A 15,509-nucleotide genomic window follows, 5' to 3' on the forward strand; every position below is an offset into this window, starting at 1 on the left:
GCATGGCGGGACATGGTCCCCAGGGCGAGGTGGGGCACAGTCCCCATGGCATGTCTGGCACAAGCCATGAGGGAGGGGCAGGACACAACTGCCAGCATGAGGCGGGATGTGGCCCCCCAGGGCGCGGCAGGGCCCAGCACCACTCGGGATGCCAGTGGGGGGCATGCCCAGGACACAGGATTTCGACTGGGGGCAGTGTGGGGGGAACAGCCACCCCAGTAGGGAAATAAAGGAGACTCTGGGGGGCCAGAGTCAGCTGGGGGCTGAATGGACCATAGCCCCTGAGCTGTGGGCACCCTGCCCCCCCCACGCTGGCGAAGGGGTTCCTGGGCCACTGGCTGCCAAGGTCTCCCAGCCAGGATGTGGGCCATGGCCCCAGGTGATGTCCCATCCCCCCATCCATTGTTATCCAGACTCCCCATGGACCCCGCTGCCTGCCCACCGCCCGGCAGGCCCTTGTCCAGGCGGGGTCTGTGATAGCAACCCCCCAACCCAGGGCTGTCCCGTGGCCCCTGTGCCCCCCAGCCAGGGCTCTCCTGAGCACACTGCGGTAAACTGGGCCCCTGGACCTGCCCAGCTGGGGGCACCTGCTGGGCGCCCCGGGGCTCTCGCTCTGATTTGCCTCTTTGCCGTGCAGTGAATTACGACAGCTGCCCCCGTGCCATCGAAGCCAACATCTGGTGGCCCCGCACCCGCTTTGGGCTGCCCGCCGCATCACCCTGCCCCCGAGGATCCTTGGGTAACTATGTGCCGCTGCGACGGGAGACGGTGCTCGATGCGCCCTCATGCCATGGCTGCAGCGTGATGCCCTGTGCCTGCCTGCCCAAACGCTAGGGGTGCAGGACGGCGCTGAGTCTCTGGCCCGTGCTGGCAGCAGGGGCTGGTGGGCAGGGCCGGGGCCCCCGACGGTGACCTCTGCTCTCTTCCCGCAGGCACTGCGGTGCGGCACTGTGATGAGCACAAGGGCTGGCTGGCTCCCAACCTCTTCAACTGCACCTCGCTGCCCTTCGCCCAGCTCCAGAGCCTGGTGAGTGGCATCTGCCCAGCGCCCACAGAGCCGGGGAGCCCAGCCCCAGCCCTGCCAGGGCCCCCCTGGCAGCTCCCAGCACCCTGGCTGTGACTCCGAGGGGCCCCAGTATGCACTGCTCCACCTGGCGAGGCGAGACCTGGGGTGCTCCCTGTACGGGCAGCCCCAGGTGTCATTGCCGCCGGACTTGGCTCCCCAGTGCCAGGCGCTTTGGACAAGGTCGTGTTGTGCTCTCGGCCAGCCCCAGTGCAGGGGCCGTCGGTGCTGCCAGGCTCCCCTTGCCCTGCCCCACACTTCATCCTGGCCCCCCAGTTCTGTCCCCAGCCCCCCTCAGGCTTTACCTCCTCTCCCAGGATGGGGGTGCTGGGGGCTCCTCTCCCCCACCAGGCCAGTGGCATCTTCAGGGGTCTTCACCCCCCTCTGCCTCTGGCCAGGCCAAGTGGGTGGGGGGCCGAGGAGCTGCCCTGTCACTCACTGTGGAGGGAGCTGACCCACTGGGCTGTTTAGTGCCCCCCCATGGGAACGGTATCGGGGGGGAGCTCTGCCAGCTTCCTGCAGCAGCTCTGATTGGCTGCCCTGTCCCAGGAGACAGGGCAGTGGGGAAGGCAGCGAATCAGAGGGGGTTTTCCCACAAGCTGACCAGTCCCATCCTTGAGGAGGACATCGTGACAGCTAAACTGGGAGGAGTGGTAGATACGCTGGAGGGCAGGGATAGGATACAGGGGGACCTAGACCAATTGGAGGATTGGGCCAAAAGGAATCTGATGAGGTTCAATAAGGATAAGTGCAGGGTCCTGCACTTAGGACGGAAGAACCCAATGCACAGCTACAGACTAGGGACCGAATGGCTCGGCAGCAGTTCTGCGGAAAAGGACCTAGGGGTGACAGTGGAGGAGAAGCTGGATATGAGTCAGCAGTGTGCCCTTGTTGCCAAGAAGGCCAATGGCATTTTGGGATGTATAAGTAGGGGCATAGCGAGCAGATCGAGGGACGTGATCGTTCCCCTCTATTCGACATTGGTGAGGCCTCATCTGGAGTACTGTGTCCAGTTTTGGGCCCCACACTTCAAGAAGGATGTGGATAAATTGGAGAGAGTCCAGCGAAGGGCAACAAAAATGATTAGGGGACTGGAACACATGAGTTATGAGGAGAGGCTGAGGGAGCTGGGATTGTTTAGCCTGCAGAAGAGAAGAATGAGGGGGGATTTGATAGCTGCTTTCAACTACCTGAAAGGGGGTTCCAAAGAGGATGGCTCTAGACTGTTCTCAATGGTAGCAGATGACAGAACGAGGAGTAATGGTCTCAAGTTGCAGTGGGGGAGGTTTAGATTGGATATTAGGAAAATCTTTTTCACTAGGAGGGTGGTGAAACACTGGAATGCGTTACCTAGGGAGGTGGTGGAATCTCCTTCCTTAGAGGTTTTTAAGGCCCAGCTTGACAAAGCCCTGGCTGGGATGATTTAATTGGGGATGGGTCCTGCTTTGAGCAGGGGGTTGGACTAGAACCTCCCGAGGTCCCTTCCAACCCTGATATTCTATGATTCTACAGCTAGGCTCCCTTGGGACTCCCCTGCCTCCCCAGCGCCCGGCCCTGAGCCCCCAGGCCGTATTCAGTCTGAGGCCCCCTGCTCCCCCGGTGCTGAGCCCCAAGGCTACGTTCAGTGCCCCTCCCCGGTGCCCAGCACTGACGACTGCCTTGCCTGGCGCAGGCGGAGCGGCTGCTGCGGAACGAGTCGCTCCTGGACCTGGGGCTGGTGCAGCGGATGGCCCTGCAGCTGCACAATGCCACCCAGCACACAACCAGCTACTTTGGCAGCGACGTGCGGGTGGCGTACCAGCTCTGTGCCCGCCTCCTGCAGCACGAGAGCCACCAGCAAGGCTTCGGCCTGGCTGCCACACAGGACGTCCACTTCACCGAGGTGCCAGCGGGTCGGGAGAGTGGCTGGGGTGGCGCGGGGAAGCCTTGCCAGGCGGGCACAGGGGTGGGGGCTTCAGGTAGCATTTGCCAGGGAGGGAAGGACCTTGGTGCCCCTGCTCCTGGGCACGGGGGGCTTGTTGTGATCAGAGGACGGTCCCCTGCTGGGGCCACGCATGTGCCCCATGGGAAACTGACCCCATGGAGCTGGAGACTGACCCCATGCAAAGCAGCCGACATGGGGACCTGGGAAAGAATCTGGGCACTGCCATGCTTGTCCAGGCTGCCCCTGGGCACAGGCACAGGGGGCTGACGGGAAGGATGTGGGGCCCCATTGTCGCTTGATGCAGGCTGCCCAGGGGACTCCAGGGGCTCTTGTGGCCCGGGGCAGGTGATTCCCCCTCACACCCACAGGCAAAACACCCAGCTGGGGAGATGGGCCAGGGAGGGTCCCACAGGGGCAGGTGGGTCCCACAGGTCAGGCAGGGCCCCAGACACCCTGACTCCATGGGGCTGGATCCTCAGGTGGCCCCATTGAGACCAGAACCGTGACCTTGGCTCAGCCCCAGAGGGGTGGGACCAGGGGCTCGGTCACCATGGCGACGAGCCTGCCGCAGTGCCGAGGCAGGCCCGTGCTCTGGACCCCCACCCGGGGGTGCCCAGTGTGTCAGCCCAGCAGGGCCCCATGCTCATGGTGCCCCCCCGCAGAACCTGCTGCAGGTGGGCAGTGCCCTGCTGGGCCCCAGCAACAAGCGCCACTGGGAGCTGATCCAGCAGACGGAGGGCGGCACGGCCTGGCTGCTGAAGTGCTATGAGGATTACGCCAGCACCCTGGCCCAGAACCTGCGCCAGACCTACCTGAGCCCCTTCACCCTCGTCACGCCCAACATCGGTGAGGGCGGTACACTGGAGGCGTGGCTGTCGTGTGGGGGCGTGGCTGTCACGTGAGGGCATGGCTGTCACATGGGGGAGTGGTTGTCGCGTGAGGGCATGGCTGTCACGTGGGGGAGTGGCTGTCGCGTGGGAGTGTGGCTGTTGTACGGGGGCGTGGCTGTTACGTGGGGGCGCGGCTGTCGCCTGGGGGAGTGGCTGTCATGTGGGGGCGTGGCTGTCGCGTGAGGGCATGGCTGTCATGTGGGGGCATGGCTGTCACCTGGGGGAGTGGCTGTCATGTGGGGGGCGTGGCTGTCACGTGGGGGAGTGGTTGTCACGTGAGGACATGGCTGTCATGTGGGGGCGTGGCTGTTGCGTGGGGGAGTGGCTGTCACGTGGGGGAGTGGCTGTCGCCTGGGGGAGTGGCTGTCATGTGGGGGCGTGGCTGTCGCGTGAGGGCATGGCTGTCACCTGGGGGAGTGGCTGTCACGTGGGGGAGTGGCTGTCATGTGGGGGCGTGGCTGTCATGTGGGGGGCATGGCTGTCATGTGGGGGGCGTGGCTGTCACGTGGGGGAGTGGCTGTCGCGTGAGGGCATGGCTGTCATGTGGGGGCGTGGCTGTCATGCGGGGGGCATGGCTGTCATGTGGGGGGCGTGGCTGTCACGTGGGGGAGTGGCTGTCACGTGAGGGCGTGGCTGTCATGTGGGGGCATGGCTGTCACGTGGGGGAGTGGCAGTCACGTGGGGGAGTGGCTGTCATGTGGGGGAGTGGCTGTCGCGTGGGGGCGTGGCTGTCACGTGGGGGAGTGGCTGTCGCGTGGGGGCGTGGCTGTCGTGTGAGGGGCGTGGCTGTCATGTGGGGGCGTGGCTGTCACGTGGGGGAGTGGCTGTCGCGTGAGGGCATGGCTGTCATGTGGGGGCGTGGCTGTCACGTGGGGGAGTGGCTGTCGTGTGAGGGGCGTGGCTGTCGTGTGAGGGGCGTGGCTGTCGTGTGGGGGGCGTGACTGTCACTTGGGGGCTTGGCTGTTGCATCACGGGGGCGCAGGCTGCTGTGCCCAGGAGCTGGAAGGGGAGCCCTAGCATGTGAGGGAGCCCAGCCTGGCGCCAGGCCACATTCGGCTGCCCAGCCTTACCCACCCCATGGCCCGCTCCTGAGCAGTCCCTGGCCAGCGAGGGTGGGTACTCGGCGCCCCCATGGCTGGGCCTGGGAGTCTCCAGGGCTCCCAGAATCGTGGCCCTACATTGGCCTGGAGCCAGCACGGGCAGGAGGGTGGGGTGAGCTCGTCGGGGGCAGGCCCAGGCCCTCATGAGGGGGTCTCTCCGCCAGTCATCTCCGTAGTGCGGCTGGACAAGGGGAACTTCGCTGGCGCCAAGCTGCCCCACTACGAGGCGCTGCGGGGCGAGAAGCCCGTGGACCTGGAAACCACCGTCATCCTCCCCGAAACCGTCTTCCGGGCGCCTGAGGGCAAAGGTGAGTCAGTGACAGTGCCCCACCGGGGGGCACCAGCAGGGGTGGAGCTGGGCAGCACCTGTGGGGAGCCCAGGATTGCGGCAGGGCTGGGGGGGAGCCCAGGGCTGGGATTGAGGGGGCTGCGGGTCGGGAGTGAGGGGCACCGGCAGGGCTGTCGGGGAGCCCAGGGCTGGGATTGAGGGGGCTGCGGGTCGGGAGTGAGGGGCACCGGCAGGACTGTCGGGGAACCCAGGGCTGGGATTGAGGGGGCTGCGGGTCGGGAGTGAGGGGCACCGGCAGAGCCAGGGGGAAGCCCAGGGCTGGGATTGAGGGGGCTGCGGGTCGGGAGTGAGGGGCACCGGCAGGGCTGTCGGGGAGCCCAGGGCTGGGATTGAGGGGGCTGCGGGTCGGGAGTGAGGGGCACCGGCAGGACTGTCGGGGAGCCCAGGGCTGGGATTGAAGGGGCTGCGGGTCGGGAGTGAGGGGCACCGGCAGAGCCAGGGGGAAGCCCAGGGCTGGGATTGAGGGGGCTGCGGGTTGGGAGTGAGGGGCACTGGCAGGGCTGAGGGGAGCCCAGGGCTGGGATTGAGGGGGCTGCGGGTCGGGAGTGAGGGGCACCGGCAGAGCCTGGGGGAAGCCCAGGGCTGGGATTGAGGGGGCTGCGGGTCGGGAGTGAGGGGCACCGGCAGGGCTGAGGGGAGCCCAGGGCTGGGATTGAGGGGGCTGTGGGTCGGGAGTGAGGGGCACCGGCAGGGCTGGGCTGTAATCCTAGACCCGCTGCAGCCCTGGGGGAACGTGGCACAACCTGGCGCTCTCTGTGGGCACCGGCCTGTATTGCAGGGAGTGCGGCGTGACTGGTCCTTGCCTAGGTCCGTGCTGCCCTCGTGGGAGCAAGGTCCGGCCCTGCTCTCACCTACCATGATTCTCCCTCCAGACCCGCTCATGGTCAGCGCCAAGCTGCCCCCCAGCTCCGCAGAGGAGGAGGAGGAGCCGGCGCTGGTGACCCGGCACAAGAGGCATCCGGAGCTGAGTGAGGGCCAGGCCGTGGCCAGCGTCATTATCTACCGCACCCTGGCGGGGCTGCTGCCAGAGCAGTACGACACGGACAAGCGGAGCCTGCGGTACCCACGGCGCTGGGGAGAGGTTCCTGGGGGGGGGCGTTGGGGAGAGGAGCGGGGAGGTGCTGGGGAGAAGATGGTGCGAGGTGGGGCACAGAGAGGCAGTGAGGGCCCCAGTGCCATGGCCCTGCCCTGTGGGGTCCCCAGGGGAACTTGGTCTCCACGGCCCTGCTGGGAACTGGGCTTGGACCCTCCCCCATCTCCTCTGGCAGATAGCTGTGGCGGGGAGGGGAGGTGCAGGTGGGATGCAGGTAGCTGGGGGGCGTCGCAGAGGCGCAGGGGGACAGGTAGCTGTGGGGGGTGGCGGAGGCGCAGGGGGAAAGGTGGGTGGGCAGATAGCTGGGGGGCCGGAGCACACAGGTCCCAGTCGCTGGGGCCAAGGCGAGTGAGGTGGGGCACGTGGCGCTGGGTCCCACTGTGCCAGCTGTTCCCGCAGGGTCCCCAAACGGCCCATCATCAACACGCCGGTGGTGAGCATCATGGTGCACGACGAGGAGCAGCGGGGGCCGCGGGCACTGGAGAAGCCCATCACCGTGCAGTTCCGGCTGCTGGAGATGGAGGAGCGCTCCAAGCCCATCTGCGTCTTCTGGAACCACTCCATACTGTGAGTACCCCGGGCTGGGCCCAGCACCCCCAGCCCGCCCACCTGCGGGGGGCTCTGGCTCGCAGGCCCTGTTACCCCAGCGGGGTCCCCCAGAGCCCCCCCTGACTCCGGCCCTCCTGCTCCCCAGGCCTGGTGGGGCGGGCGGCTGGTCGGCCAGGGGCTGTGAGCTGGTCTTCAGGAACCAGAGCCACGTCAGCTGCCAGTGCAGCCACATGACCAGCTTCGCCGTGCTGATGGACATCTCCAGGAGAGAGGTGAGCGGGCAGTGGGCGGGGCCCCAACCCAGGGGCGGAGCCGTGGGCGGGGTCACAGTGTTAGAGGTGAGAGCGGGAGGAGCCCAGATAGCCAGGGGGCAGAGCCATGGGCAAGGCCACAGTATGAAAGGAGGGGAGGGGTGGGGTGGGGCCCCATCGCCCAGGGAGTGCAGCTATGGGTGGGCCCACAGTGTGAGGGGTGAGAGGGGGAGGAGCCCCATTCCCAAGGAGGTGGAGCCATGGGTGGAGCCCCGTGTGAGAGAGGGCGGGGCTATGGTGATCTCTGAGCCCTGAGCTGGTTGGGGGGCAGGGCCTGTGTGCTGGTTGCTGCCCAACGAGCCCCCTTTGCCCCCCAGAACGGGGAGATCCTGCCGCTGCAGACCATCACCTATGCCTCCGTGGCCGTGACGCTGGGCAGCCTCCTGCTCACCTTCCTGGTGCTGGCCGGCCCGCGGGCCCTGCGTGGCAACCAGCACAGCATCCGCAAGAACACCGCCAGCGCCCTCTTCCTCGCCGAGCTCGTCTTCCTGCTGGGCATCAACCAGGCCGACGTCCCCGTGAGCCTGCGGGCGGGCGCTGCGGGGGGCTGGGCTGGCCGGGGACCCTCCTGCGGCGCGACTGGGCCGGGGTGGGGCGCTGAGCAGGCGGCGGCTGGGCTGGGCCCGGGGCCCTGCGCATGGGGCCCCGGCGGGGCTGGCTGAGCCCAGGCATGGAGGCCCTGCAGGGTGCAGTCTCCTAGCTGGGGGCAGCAGGGCGCCCCAGAGCCTGTGGGGCGCATGGTAACCCGGGTGTCCTGCGGCCTTTCCCCGGCTGTGCCGGCTCCCCCTGCCCCCTAACGCCCGGCCCTCCCCGCAGTTTGCCTGCACCGTGATCGCCATCCTGCTGCAATTCTTCTACATGTGCACCTTCGCCTGGCTCCTGCTGGAAGCGCTGCACCTCTACCGCATGCTGACCGAGGTGCGGGACATCAACCACAGCCCCATGCGCTTCTACTACATGGTGGGCTGGGGCGTGCCAGCCTTCATCACAGGTGAGCCCCGGCGCTGCCCCGCCTCCCTGCTGGGGCTGCGTCTGCTCCCCCCAGGCTCCCCTGTCCGCTGCTGGGCAAGGCAGGGAGGGGAGTGCTCTCGGCAGACTGGTAGGAGCAGGGCGCCCCCACCCCCAGCTGGACATCTCTTGCGTTTGCCTACAAACACTTGGCCCCCACAGCGTCCAGGCAGCTCAAAGATCCCAGGTCCCTTTCGTCTGGGGGTTTGATTCCCCCCCACCACTGCAAACTCAGCAGCTGGGGGGAACCCACTCCCCTGACTCCTCTTCTGTCCTCTCACTGACGGTACGTAGCGATGATCCAGTGGCAGGTCTGGTATCCATGGACCTCTCCCGTGGGGCAGGGCGTCACCCCTTCTTTGGCGCCCAGCCCTTTGCACTAGCTAACATCTCTCCAGGCTGCTGGGTCCCACTGGCTCACGATCCGACCCCTCAGATGTCACCGCCCAATAAGGGTGTCACGGAGTCCCTGGGCGATGCTCTGGAACTGCTCCCCATGAAGCCAGGCAGGACTCTGGGGCAGTCGCCTTTCTGTGAGCAGCCTGTCTGCAGGACACACGGCTCACCCAGCTTCCACCTTCCTGGGTCTGACCTCGGAGCATTCAGCATCCTCTGCCCCTCCGTGCGCTTCCCACAGCGAGTCCGCTCAGGCAGGGCTCCTGGGGAAGCCAGAGGGTCCTGCACCCCAACTTTGCAGTCAGACGCAACTCTCAGCCAGCCAGTAAAACAGAGGTTTATTAGACGACAGGAACATGGTCTAAAACAGAGCTTGTATGTGCAGAGAACAGGACCCCTCAGCTGGGTCCATTTTGGGGGGCAGTGAGCCAGACAACCACATCTGCCCTTCACTCCATGTCCCCAGCCAGCCCCAAACTGAAACTCCCTCCAGCCCCTCCTCCTTTGGGCTTTGTTCCTTTCCTGGGCCAGGAGGTGACCTGATCCCTTTATTCTCCAACCCTTCAGCTCTCACCTTGCAGGGGAGGAAGGGCCCAGGCCATCAGTTGCCAGGAAACAGGGTGTTGGCCATTCTCTGTGTCCAGACCCCTGCACACACCTGCCCTCTAGGGCTCTGCAATGATCATACACCCTTATCCCCCCACCTAGATACTTAAGAACTGCATAGGGGAAACTGAGGCATCCCCACAATATTTGGAGGAAACATTAAGAACAGTCCCACTTCGTCACAAAGGGATACAGCCGTTCTGGGTGAGAACGCTCCCAAGCACTCCGGGAAGACTGACCGCATCCTTCCCATTCTGCTCTCTGGTTAACACCGGGCCGATTGGTCCGTGTTCAGTGGAGACACGGGGCCCTTGGCATGGGTGGCACCTGGTCCGCCAGCGGCGCAGAGGGCTCATGGGTTGCTGGCTCCTCCGTACTCTGCCAGGATGGGATGTGATGAGCCATGTGGCTCCTCTCTTCACAGGACTGGCCGTGGGGCTGGACCCTGAGGGCTACGGGAACCCCGATTTCTGCTGGCTCTCCATCTATGACACGCTGGTCTGGAGCTTCGCCGGGCCCATCGCCTTCGCCGTCTCAGTGCGTATGGGGGCAGCAGGGGCTCGGAGGCTAGTGCATGGGGCTGGGGAGACACGGGGAGGATCAAAGGGCAGCAAGACCAACAGCAGCATGGTCTGGCCCGGGTACCCCCAGTCTCCTTGCAGTGGTATCTCCCCCCAGCTGGCCTGGGCACCCCGCCACCCACTCTGCAGTGGTATCTCCTCCAGCTGACCCAGGCACACCCCCCGCCGTCCCTCTGCAGTGGTATCTCCCTCACTCACCCTGCAGTGAGTCTCCCCTGGGCAGTGGGGTCGAAGCCTTTGCTGACGTCACAGTTGCAGGGGCTGCATGTGGGGTGCCCCCACACCCCCGCGGGCACGGCTGGTCGATCCTGTGCACAGCAGCCCCAGCTTCGTTACCTGCCCCCCAGTGCACAGGCTGCCCCCCCCACGCCCTCGCTGGGCACCCGGCACTGGCCCGCGTGTGCTGCACTGCCCCCCCTCACTCTGGTTGGGGGGACTAGGAGTCAGGACTCCTAGCTCCTATCCCTGCTCTTGGGGGGGTGTCTAGTGGTTAGAGCAGGGGGGTTGGGAGCCAGGACTCCTGGGTTCTCTTCCCAGGCCAGTCACTGACTTTCTGTTTGACCTGGGACAGGCCTCTTTGCCTCTCAGTGCCTCAGTTTCCCCACGGAGGTCCCCTGCTGGGGAGAGCCATGAGGGGCGAGGGGAGGGCCTGGTCCATGCAGACCTGCTGCCCTTCCTTCCACTGGCCTCCAGACTCCTCCTGTCACGTGGGGGCAGGAAGGGAACCCCCTCACTATGGATTCCTTGGAAGTGTCCCAGCTCAGCCGGACCAGGGCTCTGACCCAGGGGCTGCTTCCCATGGCTCATGCCTGCACAAGCGCATCCTGCCAAGAAACAGCCTCCTTCTGCCTGGGTGGGGGCCTTGGGCTGGGGCCCTGCCGGGGGGCCTTGGGCTCCGCACTTCAGCCGCTTGGGCAGACTGTGGGGAGGGGCAGGGGGCCATGGGGAGGGGCTGGGGGACCCTGGGCCCTGCCTCCTGTTGCTGACCCACCCTCTCCCCCGCGCAGACGAGCGTCTTCCTCCATGTCCTGGCCACCAAAGCCGCCTGCCTGGCCCAGGAGCGGGGCTTCGAGAAGAGGGGCCCAGTGTGAGTCTTACCCCCGCCCCCCCCGGGCAGCGCTGGCTGGCAGGGCAGCACGGGAGGTGCTGACTGAGGCCTGCTCCCAGGGGGAGGGAACTGGGGGGGTGTTTCTTGGGGGGAGGGGTCGGTGCAGGCAGGGTTGGTGTGGGGGTGGGCGGGGGAGGGGTTTCTGTGGGCATGGGCAGGGGTCAGTGTGTTACGAAGCGTGGGGGAGTCAGGGCCCTGGACCCCCACTTCCTGCGATTCACATTCACCGTGACTCTCAGCCAGCCAGTAAGACAGGAGGTTTATTAGAGACGACAGGAACGCAGTCCAGACCAGAGCTTGCAGGCCTAAACAGGACCTTCTGGGGGGTGGGGAGCTTAGACCCCCTTCTCTGGGGCTCTCCCCTCTTCCCCAGCCAACTGCCCCCTTCAGCGTCTCACCCAGCTTCCCTCAGCTCCCCCCCAGCCTTTGTCCAGTTTTACCTCCCCCATCCCCCTCCTGGCTCAGGTTAGAGGCTCTCAGGTCTCCCATCCCCAGGGAAACCCCCCTGCCACATTCCCAGGTCAACGCTCCCCCTCCCTGCTGCGTCCCACAGTGCGGGAGGGGTCGGTGTGGGCGGGGTCGGCATCTCTGGCCTGGCCTGACCCCTCTGCCCGGCACAGGTCGGGGCTGCGGGCGGCGTTCCTGGTGCTGCTGCTGGTTAGCGCCACGTGGCTCCTGGCCCTGCTCTCCGTCAACAGCGACGCCATCCTCTTCCACTACCTCTTCGCCGGCTTCAACTGCCTCCAGGTACGGCAGGGCAGGGGGCAGGGCCTTTTCCCCAGCAGGGGTGGGGGTCTCCCCAGTTTGGCCCAGGAGCCGAGCCCGCGTAGAGGTGCCACAGAGGCCCCAGCAGCCCGGCGTGGCCCTGTTGGCTCCGAGCTGGCAGGGCCTGTGCCCGGCCCTGTGGTGAGCCAGCTTCACACCATGGTGCCAGGGTGGGGGTGGGGGGGTTGCGCTGTGATGGCTGGGGGGGATCCGGGCCTGGCGCAGAGGTCCCCAGTGGAGGACCCCTGTGTGGGCACCTGCCCCCAGAGCCATCGCCACCCGGCAGGAAGCGTGGCAGTACGTCAGGGCAGGGGGCCTGGCTCATGGACCCCCCTCAGCTCCATCCAGGCCCCCCAGCCCAGCTCAGCCCCAGCGGGCTCTGACCTGCCCCTCGCACCCTCCCTCAGGGTCCCTTCATCTTCCTCGCCTGCATTGTCTTCAGCAAGGACGTGAGGAAGGCTCTGAAGTTCAGCTGCAGCAAGAAGCACAGCACAGACCCCGCACTCACCACCAAATCCACCCTGACAGCGGTTAGTGCCCAGCCCCACACAGCCGGAGTGACTAGTGTCTCAGCCTGGCTCTCTGCCCTGGGCGGCGTCATCTCTACCAGGGCTGGGCTGGCAGGGGCCGCGGGTCGGGAGTGAGGGGCACCGGCAGAGCTGGGGGGCTGGGGGGAGCCCAGGGCTGGGATGGCAGGGGCTGCGGGTCGGGAGTGAGGGGCACCGGCAGAGCTGGGGGGCTGGGGGGAGCCCAGGGCTGGGATAGCAGGGGGCTGTGGGTCGGGAGTGAGGGGCACCGGCAGAGCTGGGGGACCCCAGGGCTGAGGTGCTGGGGAGGGGCAGCAGGCCAAGTGGGAAGTGTCAGAGGAAGCAGTGACTCACCGTCTGGCCCCTGTTCTCTGACCCCCGCCCCCAGGCCTACAACTGCAACAACACGTATGTGGCCGGCCGGCTGTACCATATGCCCTTCGGCGCGTCCACGGGCTCCCTGCACAGCACCGTGCACTCAGGCAAGAGCCAGCACAGCTACCTCCCCTTCGTGCTCAGGTACCGCCCCCCTGCCACGGCAGCCAGCCCCCCCTGCCAGGGCAGCCAGCCCCCCCTGCCACGGCAGCCAGCCCCCCCTCCCAGGGCAGCCAGCCCCCCCTGCCACGGCAGCCCGCCCCCCCTGCCACGGCAGCCCGCCCCCCCTGCCAGGGCAGCCAGCCCCCCCTGCCACGGCAGCCCGCCCCCCCTGCCACGGCAGCCAGCCCCCCCGGCAGCGCTGGGCCCCGCGGCTCCGGAGCCCGGCCTGGCCAGGCCCTGCGGTGGCTCTAGTCTCCCGCCCGTGTTTTGCAGGGAGGAGTCTGGGCTGAAGAGCTGCCAGGCGCCCAGCGGGCAGACGGACCCCGGCGCCCTCTTCCTGGCGGCCAAGGACCAGCCGAACGGTGAGCAAGGGAGGAGCCGTGCTGCCCTCTGCTGGGTGAGCGGGGCGGGCGGCCAGCGACAGCGTCCTCCGGTGGTTGCCACACCGGGGGGGTCCCATTGGCTCGGGGGGGCAGAACTGGGCTGTCTGGAGCCCGGCACCAGGCTCTGTCTCCCGGCTGTGCCCTAGGCTGGGAGGGGCCCTGCAGGCCGGTGGGGGGAGCTGGCCCTGCCGAGTGAGTCCGGCTGGCCCATGGGGGCGCTGGTGCTGAGCTCTCCGTGTGTCCCTGCCCCAGAGCACGACACGGACTCGGACAGCGACCTGTCCCTGGAGGACGACCAGAGCGGCTCCTATGCCTCCACCCACTCCTCGGACAGCGAGGAGGACGAGGCGTTCCCGGGGGAGCCCTGCTGGGAGAACCTGCTGGGCCCCCCCAGCGAGAAGCTGCCGCCACACAGCGCCCCCAAAGGTAACGCCGGGACCAGGGGGCTGGCAGGGGAGGGAGCAGCCCCCACAGTGGGTCAGCACCTGAGAGCCCCATTCTGGGCCCATGGCCGGCGGGACGGGGGGTGGCTAAGCCGTGGGGCTGGGCAGTGCGCTGCTCTCCTGGCTGGCTCCTTTCCACCCCTCCCCTGGCTGCCCTGTAACCCCGGGGCAGGGGCCACTACAGCTATGAGGGGGGCCTGCCCCATGCCGGGCGCCTGCCGTCCCCTCGTCTGCCCCACACCGGGCGCCTGCCCCATGCCGGGTGCCTGCCGTCCCCTCACCTGCCCCACGCCGGGCACCTGCCCTCTCCTCGCTTGCCCCACGCCAGGTGCCTGCTCCCCTTTCGCCTGCCCCAGGATGGACGCCTGCCCCACACCGGGCCTCTGCCATCCCCTTGCCTGCTCGGTGTGCACAGGAGCAGCCCTGGGGTGGTGGGGAGTTGGCTCCGGAGGGTCCCCGGCTCAGCTCACTGTGCTCTCCCCCAGCGGATAACGTGCCGGCCCACGGCAAGCCCTACTGGCCGGGGGAGTTTGTGACCACGGCCAGCGAGAGTGACGGGCACACCGGCCCCGAGATGCTGCGGGTGGAGCCAGCCGCGGGACAGGTGCGGCTGGGACCCCCAGAGGAGGCACCCAGGGAGAACGGGGAGGCCCTGGACAAGAACGTGCCGGTTCCGCTGCCCAACCCTGCTGCCCAGCCCCAGAGAGGTAAGCAGGGAACCCAGCACCCCCTGCACCCAGGGTGGGGGCCCAGCATTGCAAGGGGGAGGGTGTTGTGCGGGGCAGGGGGTCCTCCACAGATATCGCTGAGTGGGGGTGGGGCGCTCCAGGGGCTAGAGGGGCTTCAGAGCTTCCCCTATAGACACAGCAGAGACGGGGGCTCGATAAGGGATGGGGTTCCCCTACAGACACGGCAGAGCCTGGCACGGCTTCTCCAGCCCTTAGCTGGGTGGCATTGGACCCGTGTGGCAGCTGGTGGTCGCAGGCTCCTGCCAGGCCGGGCCTGATCAATGCTGCAGAGAGGCAGGTGCTGTGGGTGAGGCGAGCCTGGCAAAGCCCCAGGACCTGCTCTGGCCCTGCTGGCTGCAGGATCTGGGAGCCCAGGCTGGATGGGGCGGCTCTGCTCCCATGGGGCGATTCCTCTCTCTGTAGCTCGGCACAGGGCGCCTGCCTGGGCCAGGAACCGGGAGGGTCCCCCACACCTTCGTCCCGGCCTCACGACCCCTCCCATCTGTCCCCACCCCAGCTGCCTGGGCCCCCTCCCCCTTCTGCCCTGGCCTCACCCCCCCATCTCCCCCTGCAGGGATCCTGAAGAAGAAGTGCCTCCCTACCATCAGCGAGAACAGCCTCCGCCATGTGCCCAGCGAGCTCTCAGCCCGCCCGCCGGGCACGGTGGCATCACACGGCTCCTCGACGGGCAGCGAGGGCAGCCGGGGGGGCAGGGTGCTGCCACGGCCCCGCCAGACGCTGCAGGAGCAGCTCAACGGGGTGACACCCATCACCATGAGCATCAAGGCCGGCACGGTGGACGAGGACTCCTCCGGCTCCGAGTGAGTAGGTGCCCGGGGCTAAGGCCACTGCCACTGACCCCTCCTGGTGCCCACCTGCAGGGCAGCCAGTGCCACAGACCTGCCCTGGGTCTGGCTGTGGGGGGAGGCTCCGGAGCTGCTCCCGCGTCACCCCAACCTCCCACCCTGCCCACGGCGCCGGCCTCAGCCTCCATCACCCTGGAAGGTGGCTGGGGCTGTGCCCATTCAAACCAGCCAGGCTCCACCCCCCGGCGTCTCCTCCCCTGGCCTAGCGTCCCCATGGCTCTGCCCATGCTCTGGGCCCGGATCCTGCCCCCCGGCCGGGGCGAGTCCCGAGAGCTGGACTGG

The 15,509-nt window shown here is 67.4% G+C and overlaps 1 protein-coding gene across 1 annotated transcript in view; it reads left to right on the top strand.

The window, feature by feature from the left end:
• Window positions 1-15,509, top strand: part of CELSR2 (cadherin EGF LAG seven-pass G-type receptor 2) — a 76,618-nt gene that overhangs the window by 55,362 nt on the left and 5,747 nt on the right. Inside the window, exons 16-34 of the mRNA XM_073320470.2 lie at window positions 638-739; window positions 933-1,027; window positions 2,736-2,945; window positions 3,650-3,833; window positions 5,142-5,285; window positions 6,199-6,385; window positions 6,819-6,986; window positions 7,114-7,240; window positions 7,597-7,797; window positions 8,096-8,270; window positions 9,714-9,826; window positions 10,878-10,957; window positions 11,599-11,725; window positions 12,151-12,273; window positions 12,659-12,789; window positions 13,081-13,169; window positions 13,443-13,616; window positions 14,119-14,340; window positions 14,936-15,182. Coding sequence (XP_073176571.2) covers window positions 638-739; window positions 933-1,027; window positions 2,736-2,945; window positions 3,650-3,833; window positions 5,142-5,285; window positions 6,199-6,385; window positions 6,819-6,986; window positions 7,114-7,240; window positions 7,597-7,797; window positions 8,096-8,270; window positions 9,714-9,826; window positions 10,878-10,957; window positions 11,599-11,725; window positions 12,151-12,273; window positions 12,659-12,789; window positions 13,081-13,169; window positions 13,443-13,616; window positions 14,119-14,340; window positions 14,936-15,182 — 2,899 coding nt within the window. The remainder of the gene's footprint in view (window positions 1-637; window positions 740-932; window positions 1,028-2,735; window positions 2,946-3,649; window positions 3,834-5,141; window positions 5,286-6,198; window positions 6,386-6,818; window positions 6,987-7,113; window positions 7,241-7,596; window positions 7,798-8,095; window positions 8,271-9,713; window positions 9,827-10,877; window positions 10,958-11,598; window positions 11,726-12,150; window positions 12,274-12,658; window positions 12,790-13,080; window positions 13,170-13,442; window positions 13,617-14,118; window positions 14,341-14,935; window positions 15,183-15,509) is intronic.

This window comes from Lepidochelys kempii, chromosome 21 (assembly GCF_965140285.1).
Source record: "Lepidochelys kempii isolate rLepKem1 chromosome 21, rLepKem1.hap1, whole genome shotgun sequence".
NCBI classification, from domain to species: domain Eukaryota; kingdom Metazoa; phylum Chordata; order Testudines; family Cheloniidae; genus Lepidochelys; species Lepidochelys kempii.